General features: G+C 34.8%; 1 protein-coding gene across 1 annotated transcript in view; it reads right to left on the bottom strand.

Moving 5' to 3' along the window:
- VWA3B (von Willebrand factor A domain containing 3B) overlaps window positions 1–20,927 on the bottom strand; it is a 72,587-nt gene that overhangs the window by 17,947 nt on the left and 33,713 nt on the right. Inside the window, exons 13-22 of the mRNA XM_068395171.1 lie at window positions 19,894–19,992; window positions 17,440–17,619; window positions 15,866–15,993; window positions 14,217–14,389; window positions 12,924–13,088; window positions 11,769–11,808; window positions 11,491–11,647; window positions 7,065–7,183; window positions 4,269–4,319; window positions 1,879–2,098 (exon numbers count right to left, since the gene is read on the bottom strand). Coding sequence (XP_068251272.1) covers window positions 1,879–2,098; window positions 4,269–4,319; window positions 7,065–7,183; window positions 11,491–11,647; window positions 11,769–11,808; window positions 12,924–13,088; window positions 14,217–14,389; window positions 15,866–15,993; window positions 17,440–17,619; window positions 19,894–19,992 — 1,332 coding nt within the window. The remainder of the gene's footprint in view (window positions 1–1,878; window positions 2,099–4,268; window positions 4,320–7,064; window positions 7,184–11,490; window positions 11,648–11,768; window positions 11,809–12,923; window positions 13,089–14,216; window positions 14,390–15,865; window positions 15,994–17,439; window positions 17,620–19,893; window positions 19,993–20,927) is intronic.

Raw genomic sequence — 20,927 nt, forward strand, 5'->3', positions numbered from 1 at the left:
TTTGTAACTTATGTAATGGTATGTAAAAGGCCACAGCTCATCATGAAAACTATTGTTGATCTCGATGAAAAGAGAGTTATATCTCAGTCAAGGAATGTCAAATTAAACAAAAGATTTTTGGTATACTCTTGTAAGCAGAGTATATGGATACTTGGCATAATGTACAATTGTAAATTCCAATTGTACATTCCCATTCATTGCTGAGAACTCACAGTACAGGTTTGTACTGTGCTCACTTGAGTTTCACTTAGCTTACTTTTTCAAATTTTATGTATGTGTGTATATATTATATATACACATACATATTTGTATACATACACATGCACACGTCAGGGCAAAAAAGAACTATTATGATCATGGTTCCTATACAATACAAAGCATAGGACTTTCTTCAGCATTCACTACAACTAGGCCAACCACACCTTCAAGGTCAGTCAAAGCGTAGTTTCCCTCACTCAATGATATATTAATACATATAAATATATTAATTATTAGCAATTAATATAAAGCAATATATTAATACATGGGCTTTATGACTATTTTTCTATTTGTTTTTACTTATCCTCTATTAGAATTTAGAGGTCTGAGAAAATATTTTCTTTCTTATTAATTTCCTAGAGAGCTTATTTTAATATTATCATAGTACTACTCCACCTAGACAGCAGTTCTGCACAGGCAGCAGCACTCCCAGTGAAGCACTGTTTGATGAAGCTTTTAGATTTAAAACTTGAAACTGAATAAGATAAATGGTTTGGTTTTTCCAGAGGTAAGTACTTTGAATTTTAAAGAATCAATAGTGTATACAGAAATCTTTCAATTGGGGAAGATTAAATTGCTTTTAAAAACTTAAAAGTCTGTTCTTCATTCCGCTGAGAATTCATATTCATGTCTTGAAGATAAAGCCATTAACGTAGAATCAATTCATTTTCAAGAATGTTCTGAAAGATCGAAAATAATAATAGGAGAACACAACATTGTAACCTAAGAGATGTTTTCTGACCATATATATCACCACAGAAAAAGCTAAAATGAAAAAGTATATTCTCTCTTCCGATAGCGCAGCCTAAAATAACTTACTAGCCTTATTTTTATACTTGTTGCTTCGTGTATTTCCATAGGCATTTCATTAAAGCTCTCAATAGAATTTAAAGTAAAATCAGAGGTTCATCTGGGGGACATATATATATAGATAGATCAAAAATCACAAACTTCAATTACAGGTTCAGAGTAGCTACACTTCTTTCTGCTAATGTTATTAATTGAGTGGAGAGAGCACTCTGGCTCACCGAAAGTAGATGTCCACTTCAGGATGAGCTCCAGATGCCATTGACTCCGCTCACAACACTATGAGATTAGCCACCAGTTCATGTATGCCTACATTTTATGGACAGATAAATTTTAGTGTCTGAATATGAAGCTGAATCCTATCTCTTGTCTCCATCTTTTCTCTTAGAAGAAAGATACCACGGAAGATTACAGTGAATTACTCTGACATTACAAAATACTTTAGTCCTGTTAGCAGACTTTAACCCAAACACAAATCTTATATCATAATTGCCTTTAATATATCTCTTATTTATCTTCTTTCATATATATCTCTGCTGTCATTGCAGAGGAGGTAAAGATACTTTGCTCAGAATTGTTTCTAAGAGGCTCAACTTCTGTGGTGCTCTCAGCTTCAGAACTTCTGCTTCCCCGGTACTTCGAAAAAGTAATTGAAAACTTGCTCTCTTTTTATCTACCTTCTTTCCTCTATCCATTTGTATAGCATCATGCTAAATGCCTACTTTGTCAGCTATAACCACAGAACAGAATTATTCTGGAAGCACATACTGGAGAGGAATATCTGGAGGGAAAAAATCCCTTCCAATCTATTACCTTTTTATTGTTGCTTATGTGTGATTCTGAGCTTTTCTCAGTTTCCTTTTTGACAGCTTCCTGAAGATCAGAGGCTTGTTGTATATATGTTAATGCTGCCAGTATCTCATCTTCTAACAATATTACATCTTCATGGGAAATTGGCCAGCCCAAAGTCTCTAAAGACTCCAGCAAAGCTTCTTTATGCTGCATATATTGAACTGGCCCATCCTCTTTAAATCTTAAAAAAAAAAAAAAAAAAAAATTAGTAATTACAAGTAGGAAAAATTTTAATCTTGGCAGTACTTTACAAACAGAATCACAAAGCATAAAGGCAGAATAAAACATGAGAATCATCCAATCTATCTTCTGTATGCCACAAGTTCTTGTGTTTCGTCCAGCTACTGTTGTGTTTAGTCAAACAATCACATCTGGCTTAATCAAATCTCATAGAAAGACATCTACAGAGCAATTTAAGTGGCTGAGCATAGATGTCTGGTGCCATTTTAGATGTCCTAAAATATGTGAGGCATCAATAAAGAACTTGCAGAAACTATTATGGAAATCCCTGGCCCTTCTGGAGAAGCAGCTAGGGTGGCAAGCATCTAGACAATCTAAAATGGCACCAGACACCTATTAAGTCCTGATTTGCCACAGCAGTCTTGACTGATCACATAAAAAAAGAGCCAACCTCCTCCTGTTTATTCCTCTGTCAGTCCTACACTGCTCAATTTCACTCAGTGATCAGGAGTTTGCTTCCATCCATGGTTCAGGTTATGTCCATGCCTCCTAGACTAAAGAGCCAGTTTGAAGCTACACACTGAAGGTACTTACACATCGAAAGGTGAATTAGATACAGTCACCTTGTTGATAAAAAACAAACAAACTGAACCCTCCAAAATCCAGAACAGGTAGAATTCTTTCATCTCCAATTGGAAGTAACATACTTCTTTTTAGTACTCAAAAAGTAGCTCTTTTGTGGCTCTCCTCTACAGCTTTGCCAACATTTAAAAAAATGTGAAACCTAGAACTGGGGAGAGTATTTAAGTGTCTCTTTTACCAACACATACACCCATGGTGATGCCTACCGTGTTGCCCTACCCTTTGTCACTGCTTATCTCTACTCCTCTAGGAACTACTTTGTATTGAAATTAACCTGACCGGTATAGTTGTTTAGCTAGATTTTGTTCTCTATTAACTGAATCCATTATTAATTTATAATCAATGTCAAGCTAATTTATCTCCCGAGTTGGATCTCTCAACCATTTTGAACACAAGCACAATATTACCAATTCTCTAGTAAATTTGAATGTCCCTATTATCTGAGATAACATTTTAGTACACACTAGTGAACCAGAAAGCTCCTCAACCAATTATTTCAGGACTCCCATGACCAAGTTAGTAGACTTTGTTTATTACTCTCTCTTTTCAGATTACTAATTTTGAAAGTATGTTGTCATCCTTTTGTAAATTTAGAAGAGAAATAGATCAAATATTTCAATTGCTATGCACGAAGAATAACAACTTTAATATGCCCCTCTAGCAACAGACTGTACAATTGCTAGGTCTTTTGTTGTTTCCTTATATACTTAATTGGCCATACATTACCAACAATAAAATATTTTGGATACCACCCTGTCAACTTTCTATACTCTACAACACATTGTCTATCAACAGACATCTATTTCCTTTTTTTTAATTATATGCTGGCTTTTTGTTTAACAGCCTTCACTTCCTCTCTGCACCAGAAAGGGGTTTTAGTTCTCCTTATGGATGACATAATTGTGTGCTTTTGCTCATTAGCTTAAGTCTTCTTAAAAGCATTCTAGTTTTCATTCTCATTTTTCTGCCTAGGAATATTTCACGCCCATTCAGTTTTCATTAATTGATCTTCACTTTATTCTCTGAAGTAAACAGACACTAACTTCACTGATGTGTCAGTCCTGTTTATACAGTCACTAGTTTTCTAAACCAATACATAGAAACAAGCCAGTTAAACTAGTACAAACTTCCAGTGTGATACACAGTTCCAGCACATGCTGTAAAGCTGCTTATTATACCTTTACAAACCAGCCACTGAAATGCTCTTTACCAGATGAGAGAAGATTTACCTTGGTGCCAAAGGCAATGACATGTTGCCCTCCCAAGACCCTGCCACTTGACACATTAAGAATAGACCAGCACCATTCAAATAGAATGCAAGTTCTTTCCTTTAAAAGTAACCAGCATTGCAAGAAGGAGGTCCAGAATTTAATATTACTCCGTATCACTATAAATTTTGAAAGTAAGGTATAGTTATGAAATATTTGAAAATAAAACCAGTTAGTTACAGAAACAGTGATTAAAAAGTATCAAATATTTATGACCAGCCTTTCAGAGGTAATTTAGAAAACCAAAAGGTGATAGCTTACTTGTCTCTTTCCTCCTGAGATAGTGCTCTCCAAATAACTAGGTTTAGGCGCCTATTAAAGAAAGCAAAGCAGGTTTTGAGGGAATGCAATTCTTTGTATATCTGATCATCTCAAAACTAGCAAATAAACAGAGTTTCTTAAGATATCTGCACTGATTAGTATTCCAAGAGCACTGTATCATCAAATTGTATCCTTATCATTCAGCTACGAAATTATCAACTGCAAGAGAAGATGGGAAAACAGCATCTTCCATCAAGTAGCAACATGACTATTTCAGGGTCATGGAAGGATTAATGGCAATCACTGCTGCTTCCTGCCAGGATTTTCTATGGATGGTTCTTTTCAGCACCAGCAAGATAAATCAAATAACAAAACCAATTAAATGCCAGTTAGGCTAAGCACAGTTCCTTCAATTAAACAATTTCAGAAAACTGTAGCCTGAAGACACATGGAGAGCAATGCTATTTTTTTTTCTGCTAAGATAATCCCTCAGTTGTGCCATTCAGGTTTCTACTTCATTAAACTCTAGCTACGAAGAAAAACTACTGACAGGAAAACAGGAGTGATTATCCCAAAGCAATGCAGTTCTGAGATCTTTTAAAAGCACCACTAAACTTTCTGCTTTTGCTTTTTAGACGTAAATTATAAACTCTTATTAGGTCAGTTTTCTCTATTTATTAACATCTCAAACAATTAAGCCATCACTCAATTACTTCATTTCATACTATAGAAATAAACCTCTACCGATGATCCTAATTGCTGTAATTATAGAAAAATGTCCTAACTTCCTTTGGAAATAAAGAACAAATTCATTGTTAGGAAAAATTCAGATTGTTACCATTAGACTTTTAACAGTCTTGCTAGCTTACTGCTGCATGTACAAAAAAGCTCATTAACGCCAGATTTTGAATATTAATTTCTTGTTGATTCATTTTATCTAGTAGAAACCAAACCCCAGCATTTTCAGAATGTAAACTACTTAGTTCATTCACAATCTGCAGTCTCAGCATGCTCCACTGCCTATTTCATACTTCTAAATCTGCACACTCGTAACTAACTCATTTGTAAAAGCCTCTGGCTATACAAGATCATTCACATTTTGAGTCTTCCAGCATTTTCCTCCTTCAGTACTGGATATTGTCTTTGTCAGAGCACAAAATTTCTGCCCTCGCCACTTTTTACCCCGTTAATCTGATGCTAAGGTCAATCTACATACAGGGGAGATATTGTCATGTTTGCTTCTGTTCTTGAAACCTGCATGCCCTGATTTATTGCCTCATCTATAGATGTCAGAATAAATTTGTGACCAATCACTATTCACAAAGCTGAACTGCAGCCTTTGCAAATTCAATTACTGGAAAAGTACTGAGGCATTTACAGCAAAATAAATTGACTGGGTTGCTGTTTCACATGTAAAGGAAAAGCAATGAGAAATCTTTTTTACATTGTCAATTATAAGGATGTTCAGCCAGATCTCTCTTCTATACATCTTTTTCACAGAAGTAGGGAACTCAATCCTACTATTGTAGATACACTGATTCGTTGACCTCTATGGGTAAACACAAGTAAACCGCACTCTCAGTCATCAAAGTTTTAGGAAAACTGTGAAAACACTGTCAATAGATCATCAGAGTTTAACCAGAAAACACTTTTCTTTCCCTCATAACTGAAGTCAATAAATGTAAAATATTCAATGGTATGGCACAGCAATGAAAAACTTGAATGTTTTTTCAGAAGTCACTATCAAAAATACACCACTTGAACCTTCTATCAAAATGAGTGGCAAATACAGATTTCTATTTCTTCATCAGCCTGATAATAACAGTGTTGTCTCAGTGACAGAGCACAAAAAAACAAGATTTTTCTTCACTGAATTCCATTAATATTAGACATAGCAAGCAGCATTTGCAAACCATAATTCTTGATTTTTACCACAAAAGATGGATACATTTAGAAATAGGAAATGGAAATGAAAAAGTGAGCTACTACATGCTTTAAAAAGAACTGGTATGATCACAGCTACAGAGGAAAATACCTTAAAGGGCCTCAGTAGAATTCATCAAAAAACAAAGACCAAGCACTTGTCATCAAGGGTTTTTTGATCATATAAAATAATTACATCTGTAAATGTAATTAGAATATAGCCTGAAAAGATACCTCATTTATTAAAACAATTCTAGTCAAAGCTCTCATAAGTAGAATGACATTAGTAGTCAAATAATTGCATTACTTCAAAAAAAAAATGCACAAAGTTAGATCAAGGAAAGAAATAGCTTAGAGATATAATGTCCTTGTCCTGTTTACTTCTGATGTGCTTTTACCAACATTTAATTAATAAGCACAATGCATATCTTTCTCAAAAAAAAAAATTGTCAGTATCTTATAGGTGCCTCAGTTGCACTCTTGCATCCATACTTAGGTGCTAGGCAGCTGGCAGCAAAAAGCAGGTCACTAATTTGAACATCAGTCTACGGATTTAGGAGCTTAATTGTAAGTTAAAAGTCTGGCTACTAGTATATGCTTAGGAAGGATTCCTCCCCAGGGATGATTGCTTCCAGGTTTATTCCCAGAAAGCAAAATATTTTTTTTATTGTTGTTGAACAAACATAATGTGAGCAACATGTCATTTATTTTGAAGAAAATAAACATTTCTCCTACAGGTTGATGGTGGATTAAAGTGTGTCAATGTGCAGAATTATCAGTATTGAGCAAAGCATGTGTGAGCAAATACCCACTCCATAAGAAAAATCTGAAATTAGACTGCAAACATGATAAACATCTGATGAGTAGACTTGCCTTTCATAGGATTTAATTGCTTGTTCCAGCTTCTCTTTATAGGCATCAAGATTCACTGCCTGAGGATTAATTAGTGTGATCTGCTTCTTGTCGTTGCTAACATGGGCCAATGATAACACCTATTACACAATAAAAGACAAAGACTTCATTTATCATACAGCTTTTCCTCCACCAGAATAACTGAATGCCCATGAGTCCATGTCCAAGGATCAGAACAGAGAGAAGAAATGCTGGAAGGCTGCAGAAGGAAAGATCTGAGTACCCCAAAGAAATGTCAGAATTAAGACATAGTTTCCAGCCTGTTAATAAAATCTTCTGAAATTATACAATCCCTTTATTCAGATTTATTCAAATTAAGATTCCTAACTACTAGTTAATTCTAACTAAATCATTACTGTCAAACAACTCACTCTAACAACGGAAGGGTAGGTCAGAAGGGAGACAAGCATGCCTAGATCATGACCATATTTCAGATTGTATTGCTTTAAAACAACTCTCATACTTATTAGCATCTAATTCTAGCATACAAGTGTGATAGTTACTTATTTAAGTATATTTAATACTTTTATCCGGGAGGACCCTATTTTCTAAGGAATTAGAGTGCTAAAGATGGAGAGAGACATCTTTCACCATCACACTGATCACCAAAGAGTGAACAAGGTGGGTATTGCTCACTGAAACTAGTCTTAATTAACCACAAAAACACTTAGAAGTCTAACCAGGTTGGTCAGAAATCTCACAATACAGCATCTACATAAGTCCACTTCATTATAAAAGAGAGTGTCATACACTTACAAGTAGATCTTCAAAAAGCAAAGAAAAGGGTAGAAAAGGATGACAGAGAGGAGGAAAGATGCCTTCCCATCTCTTGGTCCAAAGTCCCACCATCCTTCAGCCTCTTAAATTACTCAGCAGTTCGTGTAAGAAAACCTGTTTTGTATATCAGTGCCTTGATGATGATTATAAACAGAAAAAATCCAAGAAAGAAATGGAGAAGACGGAGAATGTTACTCTCCCCAAAACTGTCCTCAACACATATGGTTGAGTGGGAAGCTTCTCCAAGTGTCTGTCTGAGATCAGGATATAGATGACAAAAAGATTGATGAAGTTCAATTTAAATAAAACTAAAACCCTGTTGGGGTAATAAGGCAGGCAATCAGAAAATAAAACAATAAAAAGACTTCTTTAATTGAGAACATTTTTCAGTGATGTTTTGTTTGTGTTTGAATCAACACAGCCTAGCTGGAGTCCAAATTACTGCTATATGACCATTTTTTCAGGAGCAGTGGTGTGACTTTATATTCCCCTCTCTTTCTGAGGAATTCTCTCTGATTAATAAATCTCTGTCACATCAGTGCCAGACCACATCAAAGCTCCTCATATTAAATTAATCTTAAGATCACTTAGAAGCTAAAGCTAATGGGAACATGTCAGTGAAGTATCTTGCCAGAGACAGATGAGGTAAATCTCTGCCGACAACAATGAGCCATGAAATCTGGCTACTTGTCATTTCCAGGTGGAGTTTGAAAGCTGAAAGGCAAGGAACTGAGAGTACCCCTCTTCCAGTTCCATACTGCCAGGGTTGTTTTCTGCTAAGTTACTCAAACCAAGTTTATAAAAGTTCAGTAGGCCTTCACCATGTAGAAGCCCTCTCCTACTTTCTCTTACAAATTCCCAGAGTAATTCCAAGTACAAATAGCATCATTTGCAAAATGAATATTTAATACAGTTTATAAAACACTTTGAATAAAATATGAGCGGCAAACATAAACACATTATTACAGTAGTGAAGAATAAAACCAGAATGTAATAGGTTCTTAGCAAATAGTAAACTTGAAATATTAAGCATACTTTGAGAGCAATGAAAACTGCTCACGAAAACAAGTGAACTTCGACAGATTCAGCTGAAAGAAATCACAGGGAAGATTATTTAGTGCCAAAATGTTTTGTCATTTTCTAAATTAAGTACTTAAACTTTCATATCAAAAGAATTCACTTGTTTCAAAATGGCTTTTATTTCAAAACAAAAATTTCAAATTTTTAAAGACAAAACCAAAGCACAATAACACTAGACAAATCTTGCTTATTTTAGACCAGACAAGATGTTTTGGTTCACTGAATCTGAACTTTATTCTTTTAAGCAAAGCATTGAGTCAAAACTCGATGACTTGCAAAGCTGTACTTAAGATGCCACAATCTGCAACACATACTCAGATGGTTCTATAAGGAAGGTTTGCTCCAGAACTACCATAGTGTAATTTAGACAAGCCCCCAAGTCAGTTTTTTCTTCTGTATATGAATCTGATGGGTAGTTTAATGAATTATCATCTTTGAAATAACTCCACTGAAACTGTCAGGTCACATAGAACTGAAAACAACAGGTCAGCCTCTTGTTAATGAACAGTTGTCATGGAAACCTTTCAGTTGCTGCATCTCCAACGTGAGAAAACTCTTCGTAGTTACTCCATCATCACTGCTAGCCGAGGCCAAAAATAAAAAATTATACTATCCCCAGAAAAGCAAACAAGGATGTCTGCATTCCACACCAAGAAAACTAAGATCTCAGTATGAAGAATGCAAAAATGTCTGTACATTTATTATCTTCAATTAAGCATTCTGAAGTACTGGAATAATCAAGATTCTTAATCAATTTGTTAATGTCTCCTATTCAAGCTCTACGTCTAGTCTCAGACTATTTTCTGCTTTTCCTTGATACGCTGGCATGAAGCTTAAGGGAGAGTGGGTTCCATAGCTCATAAATTCTACTAGTTCCACCTTGTGTGCAGCCCCCAACCTTCTTTTTTCCTTTCTATACTCTGTTTCAGATCCAGAAAAATCCATGCCTCCACACACAGAACAGTAATTTTCCACTGCTTGAGAAACTGAGTGTCTCTATACAACTAATGGGGATTAGCAGGTATGAAAAAGTGGTAAAAATTATATATTACTTTGTGTTTATAACCCTGAATCTAAAGAAACCTCATGGACCACTGTTAAGATGCTGTACAGCAACTGCTCATTCTAAGAACACTGAACTTAATTCAGCCCTGAACTAGACTACCATAAACTCGCAAGAACTGCCGCTAAAAATTACCCGTACATAGCGCTCGTTAAATCATTGCTTTGATTATTTTCAAAGACCACTGTTTTACAGACTACTGTTTTTGCAAACAGCAGTTCAAATGCAGTTCAAGATTGTGTGGAAAGGATTTGAAGGAGTCTTCATTTAGAAACATGGAAGAAAGAGCTCTACTTAGTAGGTGTATTCAGAAGAAGATGGGAAAAGAAGTAACTGCTCAGAAATCAGGTGTAAGAGTTATGTGAAAGTCACAATGTCTTTTGTTTGACATTTCACTTACAGTAGATTGTTTTGTACAGTTTTGCTATCACTGAATATCTGGGGCTTTTTTGAAAAATGGCTATTTTACATCTGAAATGTTGAAATGTACATTTTAAAATGCTTTTGATACAAAAAGCCATCTTTTTACTCATACAAAAAAAAATCTCACACTTCAAAAAAATCCTTAAAGATCTTGGTTTTGACTTGGTTTTGCTAAAACAGAGGATCTGGTTTTGATTCCACAATCTGCGTGCTACAGCAAAAATTCCCATTCCAAAATTTAAAAAACAAACGTGAAAACTTTAAAATGTAGAAATGTGTACATTTGTTACAAATATTTTACTTAGCTCTATATCACATCCTATTCCAAAATCCTTGCTCACACCTTATCATTTCAACAGATGCTGTTTAACTTTTTCTTTGAGTATTGTTTAAAGAAACAGTTTTTATTAGTTAAAACAAGTTTCATAGGACTTTCATAGGATGCATCACACAAGAAGAATTAGAGCAACTTGCCACAAAATGGATTTGCTTTAAGTGGAACAGCAATTAGAGCTTCATGATATACAACTCATTGTGTATTTTGCACAACCTCACAATTGTCTACACCTATCAGAATTAAATTTTAATTACTGAATTCCAACACTTTTCAAAAGGTCTTAGCAGACACATGTAAACCTTGAGAATGCACAAAACCACAAACCGTGCACCTGCACAGTTTTTCAAATGACTTTATGCACCTAAAAGACATACTCCAGTGAATTAATATGTATCAGTAGAGGTTGTGGTGCTCAAGAAATTGCTGTACACCTGATGGTTGCACACTGCCATCAACTGGTGACTGTGAAAGAAACATATATAGCTCTAAAACTTAAAGTCTGCAAGAAATAATATTAACTATCACTTTTATCTTCTTACTGATGCATGAATGAACGTTCAGATATCTGTTATGCATTCAGTGCACATCAATCATCTACAATGAACACTAGAGAATGCAATTATGACGTTTATAGAAATTAATAAAAAAATCCTTTTGAAGACAGTGCCAAGTTTTATGTTTGCTTTGAAACAGCGTAAGAGTTTTACCTCATCGAATACTTCAGAAACTACATGCTTGTCCAGAACTGGGATGTATTTGATACCACGAGGGACAGCTGACGGAGCTAAGGCATCCATGATGGTGAGTCGCCTAGCAACCAAGCCATGAGTCTTTAACCAAAGAGCTGAAGACATATCTAGAGAACTACAAAAAAGAGAATGTAAGGTGTAGCACAAGGTAGAAATACACTTGAGAACTTTCAAACGACTGAAGAAAAACATATTCTATGATTATTTGTCATGTACCTATATATGCACACACATACCTTTTAGACGTCCTTTTCACAGCTTTCTGCGTTTTCAGATCTAAGATAAAACATTTGCATTTCATTATCTCACAGCTTTTGTGCACACAAAAGTATACATAAACAAGCTGATGTATAACAGCATCATTTTTTATTTGAGCCTACTAGCAGTGTCACAAAGACTACACAATAATGTCTATTTCAGTTGCTAAATTAATCAATAAGAATTATGTTTCCTGTGTTTCTTGGTGCTTGATCAATAGTAACAGTGTTATTACATGCCTCATGAGACCTAATTAATAAATGAGGAACTTTATAAAATAGGTGGGGAATAATTTAATTTTTAAAAAAAAAGAACCTTTTCATGTATTTATTTCTTATAACCCAAAAAGAAAGATTAACCAGTTTAGTCTCCAATTCAAGATGTTATACCAAGTCCTATCACTAATGAGGTGGCCAGGAGTGGCTAATTTAAGGTATAATGCTATGAAAAACTGTATAAAAGGTATACAAAGAAATAAAAATAAGATGCTAATATGTTAAAAATCAAACTTCTTTAAGTATCATAGGTGAGGTTTTAGGACAACTTAGAGGACCTATCATAAAGTTCAGAGTTGCATGAATTACTGAGAGAAATGAGAACTATCTGGATGTATATCCAAGCCCCACTGGAAATACTTTTTTCTCTATATATGCATCTGTCCCAGAGAGCATGCTTTTTGCAAGTCTAAGCATATTAATAAAATGCAACCTCCTTTTACATTGGTACCATAGAATTAGAACCACCACTCTCAGCTTTAACCTCAACATTCAACATAGCTACAAATTACTGTAACACAACAACAATCTATTACTGTATTGTAACAAGATTCTCAAGATCTATTTATTCTGTTGACAAGAAGAGACTGCGATATCCTTTCAGCAGTCTAAGGCATAGCTGGATCACAGCTGCTGCATACTGTGGACATAACTAAGCTGTTGTAAACTGAATAGTTTGGGCACTGGCAGGAGTCTGGACGCATCTGTAAGGACCTTGTTACAATACCCTTCTGCGTGTCCAGCTCTCTGCATCTCTGCTGGGTTCCAGTCCTTTGTACTGCAGGTCTGCACAGTTTTGCCTCAAAAGAGGCGCGATTAGTTACAAATGCAGCAGAGAAATGTCACCGGCTGCCCCACCCAGAGCTTCCTCTTCTGTCAACTTGCCTTTGAACGTGGTTGTACATTTAACGCTCTTTTTGACAGAAAACCTCTTTTTTTCAGGAGATATTCCTTCCTCTGGGCTTTCTTCCCTGGATTTCACACTGTGGCTCAGCATTCGCAGCAGACTCGTCTTTGTTTGCTCTGTAGGTGTTGAAAGGGAAAGAAAGGAAGAGCTAACATTGCTCAAATACATGCCTGGAATTTTTGAGTTCCCCTTTGGTATCCAGTCCCAATTTTTAAGGGACTGCTTACACAAGACCTCAAACACAAAACTACTTCAGGACTAATTTGCACTTTGTACTTTCCCAAGGATGAAGACTTCTTTCACATCAGCTGGGTAAACTTGGTTTCAGACTTCAAAGAGAAACGTAGTGTTACAGGTGTAGTTAAGGAGAAATATTAGTGTAAGTAATGCTGTAACTAGTGAAACACAGATCAGCTCTTCTTTCTTCCCAATGATGTACTTATTTAGAATAAAAAGAAATAAGAGTTTAATATCTACTACCAAAAAACCGCTTGCAGAGCTTTTAAAACATTCTGTCAAAATGGTTGATCTTTCATCACAGGGCATGTGATGAAGCATAAATGAGCAGACATTTGTCTGTTTGTTTGGTTCAAATGAGTAAGATGGCTGAAAAGTAAAAATGAAGAAAAGTTAGCATTTCAGAAAGATGGTTATTTGAATCATCAAAGGCTTCATTTGTTTCCAGAGGAAACATTTGAGTCCAGAGGAGGGCGACCAAGCTGGTGAAGGGTCTGGAGGGTCTGACCTATGAGGAACGGCTGAGGGAGCTGAGGTTGTTTAGCCTGGAGAAGAGGAGGCTCAGAGGTGACCTTATTGCAGTCTACAACTACCTGAAGGGAGGTTGTAGTGAAGTGGGAGTCGGCCTCTTCTCCCAGGCAACTGGCGATAGGACAAGAGGACATAGCCTTAAGCTTCGCCAGGGGAGGTTCAGGTTGGACATTAGGAAGAATTTCTTCTCAGAAAGGGTTATTAGACATTGGAACGGGCTGCCCAGGGAAGTGGTGGAGTCACCATCTCTGGATGTGTTTAAAAAAAGACTGGACATGGCACTTAGTGCCATGGTCTAGTTGACAGGGTGGTGTCAGGGCAATGGTTGGACTCGATGATCCCTGAGGTCTCTTCCAACCTGGTTGATTCTGTGATTCTGTGTGATACAATGAGGGATGCTTTTTGCTATTTTCAACAGACTCTTTTCAACTTAGTGAATAAATTCTGCTAACAACTACAGTTCCAGTTAGTCTTACCTGCATATAATGCTTTCTTCCTTCGGGCTGGACCATCAGCAGTGGTTTGCCAGGTTTGCTGATGTGCCGGTGCTGGCTCTTCTGAAGCACAGCACGGCCAACTGCTAAGAGTAGTACTCAGCTCTTCAACATGTTCGGTTACAGGAGACACAATGTGTGTCTGCTTGTGATTACTGCTTGTAAGTGACAAAAATAAAAAACAAGCAAGAACTTACTTCAAACATATATCACTGGTGTAAAAAAGACTAAGCTTAAGTGTTCTGGTAATTTAAATACTCATTTCAAATGCTTCTAACAGTGCAAAATATTTTCTCTATTATCCTAGTCTGCATTTCAAAGGGGAGTTCAAAGGAGGTTAAAATAGTCTTAGTTTTTTAAACTATTTAAAAGTCATTTCTTAATCTATTTAAAAGATGTTCATTACTTCTAGTTTTAAGGCAACACCCTCATATATTTTTAATAAGGTCAGAATGTTCTGTAATAGCCACTTGGCATCCTGAAGGAAAGAGTAAAGCTACCATAAGCAATGAAAATAACTGACACACACACATATATATATCCACATATATATACACACCCCTATATACCTATTTCCCAGCATTAATAAAAAATAAAATATGCAAATTCTGAAATAAACACTTATCTACATTTTTATACTGGACATCCTACCTGCTCTTCCACACATATGAAATTGTTCCACGGCACTCTCCACTTCTAATTTATTTTACTTTATATTTAATACCTTTATTTTAACTTACTGTTTTTAATAGCTTTCTGTCTTAAAAATCTGATTTTTTTTAATGTACTTTTTTGCTTTTGTACTATTACTGCACAAATAAATAAGGCACAGGGGAAGCTATTTTTTTATTAAAGCTGTGCTCCTGTAGAGATTACAAGTAATTTCATGTTTGAAGCTAAGTTTGTGTTTGTCCCCAAAGAGAAACTCAGTATAATCAGACATGAAGAAAACTCTTCCACAGCGGCTCAGGAGTCTACCTTCAGTATGCTGTGGAAGGACCTCTTTTTGGATGGTCATTCTTGGCACCATGAGATGTTCAACATGTTTTTCAACTGATGCTGAACATGAAACTATTTTTAATTATTATAGTTACTTATCTTTTGATAAAAAGCAAGGATAAATATGGCATGAACATACAGACACACACTGTAAAATCAAAAATGTGACAATAAATAAGCTGAATTTCATTCATGGTGTTTGCCACCTTTTGAAGGGATACATTTGCATGTAATTTATGTTGCAATCAGCATATCCCAATGAGTGGCAATTTATTAATGAAGTACCAAGCCAGCTCTACCAACAGGACAACAATTTTTTGTGAATTCTCTAGGTCCAAGGGAGCAACTTTACCATGTGCTCGAGACAGAAAAATATTTTCACCTCTTTGCTTTAATTACTCCTAATAATTTGAGACTATTGAGATATTTGAGATCATTTTGTTTCAGGCATCACAGTATTAGTGCATTTTTCCAGATTTTTCTTTTCCATTACTGTAGCTGCTTAAAAAAAAACAACCTTTCTTTGAAGAAGTGGAGAATGTCAGAGGTTAAAAATGCAAGACAATGAAAAAGGAGACATGTAACAGATAGCTCCTATCTCTTATTAAGATAATAGCAGTATGAGGACATACTTATTCTCTGGATCATTTTCTCCATTATAACAATCCATCATTAGACATTCAGCATGAAAGGTCTTCACTTTCTCTAGGTCTCTTTCTCCTTGTTCAATCTCTCTTTTCAAAAGACGTATGTCTTCACTCTAACAAAAAGAAAATCAAATGGTTTATTACAATTACTCCTAAACATGTTTCATTTCTGAACTGAAAATATGCAAGCTCTGATAATAATTTTGAATAATGACTCAGGTCAGCCGCATAATTTTGTATACTTTTCCAGGTAGTCTCTCTCTTTCCCAAATCAAAGTTTGTTTTATTCACTTTCTGTATGTATGAACAAGCTTATAGAAAACAAGATTAAAATGTGCTTGGCAATACAGCCTTTGAAATTATTTTTCCTTTTCAGAAACAAGACAGTTACCCCTTGAGGTATGAACAGCCATATTTCTGAATAATGTAATGAGGTCCTTAGCTCCCCTCATTCCAAGCAAGCAAGCAAGCAAATAAATAAGTAAATAAATAAAATACAATACAAGATATGTACATTATAACTGTTGTCCTGTCAGTCTACAGATCACAGCTGTATCACATACTGTCCCTGAAAAATGGGAAGTAAAAACCATACTCGTCAAGTAAACATTGGAACTGATTGGGAATCATTTGGTCTACAGGAGGAAACAGGAAGGAAATTCCAACAATGATCCCTTTACAACTCCCACAGGGCCGGAAGTCTGGAGATGCACAACACGGACTCTGGCCCTCATCTTTCCCACATGCGCAGTGTCACCCAGTCCACATCAGCAGAATCACCAAAATTGCCTGGTACACTCTCTGATATCTCTCAGGAGATATTTTCACATCTTCCTTCTAATTGGTGTCTGCAAAGTTCTAAATTTCCCGCTACTGTCTTGTTCCTGGTTGTTCTAATTTTTCCCCTACCACCATTTCTAAAATTTGTGGAATTAATTAACTGAGTGGTACCTTTAATTAAAAACAAGAATATGCTTTAAATGGGTGTTTCTGTTAGTCTATTCAGAAATTGCCTATTAGGGGTTTTTAGATTGAGCTGCTTAGTCACATTTGATAGGTCACTGCTATTCTAGTCACTTTACTCATCACAGACCTCTCCCCAGTGGCTACTGTAGAGGAAACTTTCAGCAAAATTCATAGATTCATTCATTCATTATCATCCAAATTCAGCTCTTCATTTTCTCATTTATTAACAGCATACAAACCATAGTTTCATTTGAAACAGTAGCTTATTTCTGGGACAGCAGAGATCACGTGTGTTTCTTCCAGAGCTGAATTTGGCCTCTATGGTTTTTGAGTTTTCGCTTTCAGGGTCTTCTTTTGCAACAGTAGTGCTACAAATGTACTTTGCATGATATTTGGGCTTTTTTCTTGTCGTCTAATAAAATGTCATAAGCAAAAAATGTCACACTCATTGCTTTAACAACACTTAAAATCTGACTAGGATTAATCTTCTGTTTTTAATAATCTATCATAATACGAAATCACAACAATGCGAGTCCTGTGGTCCCTTCAACAGCATGAAGAAACAAAAGTATTTATTTTCAGATACTCACAACAATAAACTCTGTAGCATCAGGATCAGTCAAATAAATGTTGTAATAATGAAACTGTCCCTCTGTTTCAGTAGATAGTTCATATAAAAATTTATTAGCTTCTATATCATCACAGTTGAAGGATACAGTATGGATGGGAATTTTACAACGAAGATGAACTTGAGCCAAAATTATTTGTGGGGGCTGAAAATTAAAAAATATATATTAAACATTTGACATCTACAAAGGTATCAAAATGTGGAGAATTTGGAAGAATTTAATCATTCATACTCTTGCTTAGAGACAGATATAGATCAGTTAAAAGCATACATTTTATATGGATTGCTATTTCATAATTATATAAAATGAGCTAATTTAAAACTGAATTTGAAACACTGATAATGCATTAAGGCACAGGATACTCTAATAAAATAAAATGTAAATTATAATATAACCAGTACTCTGTTTCTGAAGTCTTAAAGGAAATCACTAAAGTATAGGAAATTAAACTACTACACTGGTGTTTAGTATCACTGGATGTATATAATTGAATATTTTTGGATGTAAATAGCTGTTGATATTTTTATTAAGCTAAATTAGGTCAATGACAAGTTGCTTCAATACCAGGAAACAAAATAGAGTCTGAGAAAATAGGAAAGCTAGTGTGCCTCCTACAACAAAGAAATAAAAATCAGGTGAGAAAAACGAAAGATCTACTATGTCTAAAAATGTTGGAAGGATCTGGTAGAAAGAAATAATTGACTCAGTTCTCTAATTTCTGATAACACTTCAGTTATTCAGAATACTGTCATAAATCTTGACAAATTTAGCTTTCTCCTGATATTTGCAATATAATTGTTGCATTTTAACAGTTAAAAGCAATCATCTTGATCATGTCCCCTTTTTCGTCTAAAAAAGTATAATATAAATCATAAAAGCCATTATTAACTAGGTAAAAACAAATCAAGTATTCATTAATTTCTAACTTAATAAAAATATTAAAATGAAGAATTTGAATAAGTGTAAGTTAAGCCAAATTATTCTTTAATAAAATATTAATATATGCTTCTAGTTAGCAAAAGTGTGAAACAATGCAAAGACTTTAATCAGTTGTAAATTGAGTTTTGAGTGATAGCCAATAACAATCAACTTGTCTTTAGAAAATATCAAAGATTAAAACTAAAATTAAAAAAAAAAATAAAATATGTGAGTCAAAGTTTCTCATCTGCTAATTTTAAATCAGGTTTACATTTTGATATTCAAATCACTTTGAAGCATATAAATCCACCCTTCCTTGTGTGCCACTTTCGTTTAATCAAGAAAAACAGAATGTAAAGAACAGTGGGCCTTTAGCGTTTTCCTTCCTTATCACCATATAAAGAAATTATTTCTGCAAGTTTATAATGCTTTCTGAATCCTAGATTTATTGAATATGCTTCAGTAATTAATTTCATATGGCCTTCAGCCTAGCTATTTACCTAAGTAAAGTCAGGATTTTGCTGCATATCTACAATTACAACCAAGCTAAATTTTCAAGGGCAAATAAAGTATTTTTGAAATGCCATTCTCAGCATACGGGCTGGTTTTCACTGTGCATTACAGCTTGAAAGTGGTTTTTTTTCAGTTTTTAGTTGGTGTTATGTAATGTGATATAACATGAAATAGCTTCATTTTAAGTTACAGTAACAACACATTCAAAAATAAAAGCATACTTTTGATTTTGTTATCCACTTAAAACTAGACTTAAAGCAACTCTAGACTGCTGCTACTCCAGAATTTCATCTACATGAGATCAAATTTGACTCATGTCATGATTCCAAAAATGGAATCATATGGAGACCTAATGGAACAATATTAATAGTAACATCTTTATTTTAAAATAATGTAAATTAATAATTAGGCCCTTACTCCTCAGATGACATAGTCTTTGAGTAAGTTCTGCAACAGAATGTAAGAAGGTACCTACTTATGTATTTGACGTATTCTTTGGGGAAAAGTGTTGAACACAAACTTGGGGTTTTTCTAATTTTGCTGTCAATAATTTTCTTTTTAGGTTTTCAAGTCATCATGCAAGATTGTAAGGTTTTAATATTTCAATCCAACCATATCATTGGACCATCATTATTTTTTGATTTTTAATTCACGAGATATTTGTACTAAGTTAGGGAGATGATGGTTTTTTTAACACAAATCCCAACCTTGATACTAACATAAAGCTTTACTGTCTAATCTATTACCAGATCCTTAAAAATACTCACGAGAAATGTCATGAGTTATCATGCACCAAAGACAGGACTGTGGGTGGAGAGTGCTAATCAAAACCCCTTCACAAACAACATATTTCTCAGATACATTTTTTCAATTTTATGAGAACCTCCAAGAGACGGAGCTCTGCAGGTATGATATTCATCTCATATATTTGCTGCAGCCTTCTGACACCACACTACTGCATCTTCTGTTTTCTCATTTCAGAAATACCTGGTCAGGTCTCCCATCAGTCAAGAGGTAAATAGCCTGAGTGTCAGTATCAGCAAGAGCAATCTGGAGAGCTTTGAGTGTGTTTGTGGAACTTCCAATCTAAGAAACCAAAAAGAAAAAGACAAAGAAATAGCTATAAATACTAACAGTTCTTTGCCTCTGTTCTTAAATTAATAATGACAGTGTAGTGATTCAATGTATATTACAGAACTGAAATGAGTAATAAAATGGTGAAAATATTTATGTCAAATAGCTAGAAAAATCAAAGCAAGTGACAAAGTAGCATAAATTGGTAAATTGGTACAAAATTGGTATTCAGTGCTTATGCAAACACATGTAAACAAAATGCTGGCAACAGAAATACGAGCTGCAGAAGCAAAAGCAATCACTAAAAGACAGATAGGAAGATGTAAGATAAAAAATATATTGTATTGTATTGCCCCACTGCTGCTCCTGATTGCTAACTCATCACACTCCCTTGAAATACATATTTTACTTAATCAAATAATTCAAAAATTCCACAAAAGAGTTGCACAAATTTATTTCTCAAAAATAGGTCAAGAACTTTCTGGTTTTCTGAACAATTTTTTTTCCAGACTATCTCACATCTACCTCCTCAGCACATCAATGTAAACATCATTTATTTTTTAGCACTAAAGTTAGCTATAGCAACAAAAAATACACAGTAAAGCAATACTGTGCCTCCTAAAAATTCATATTTGCACTTTTCCTGTGACATCCATATACTTAGTGACCATGATCTGTCTTTTTTTCTTTTTAGAATAAATGCAACTCTAAACTCAGCAAAATGCATTTCATGGCTTATAGGAACCTAAAAACTTAAGCTTATGTCTTCAGATTTCCACCTTTCAAACATTCAGTATATAAAACTTTCCAAATTTAAGGCAAAAGTAAAGTTTTATCAGAATGGAAAAGTGTTTCATCAAGTCTCAGTCTTAGTCTTTTAATGGGGCCAAAGCAAAATCCCTGAAAAGATATGAGTTTGTTTTATGCTAGTATAACACCTGAGTACT

This window comes from Nyctibius grandis, chromosome 2, assembly GCF_013368605.1.
Source record: "Nyctibius grandis isolate bNycGra1 chromosome 2, bNycGra1.pri, whole genome shotgun sequence".
Taxonomy (NCBI): Eukaryota; Metazoa; Chordata; class Aves; order Nyctibiiformes; family Nyctibiidae; genus Nyctibius; species Nyctibius grandis.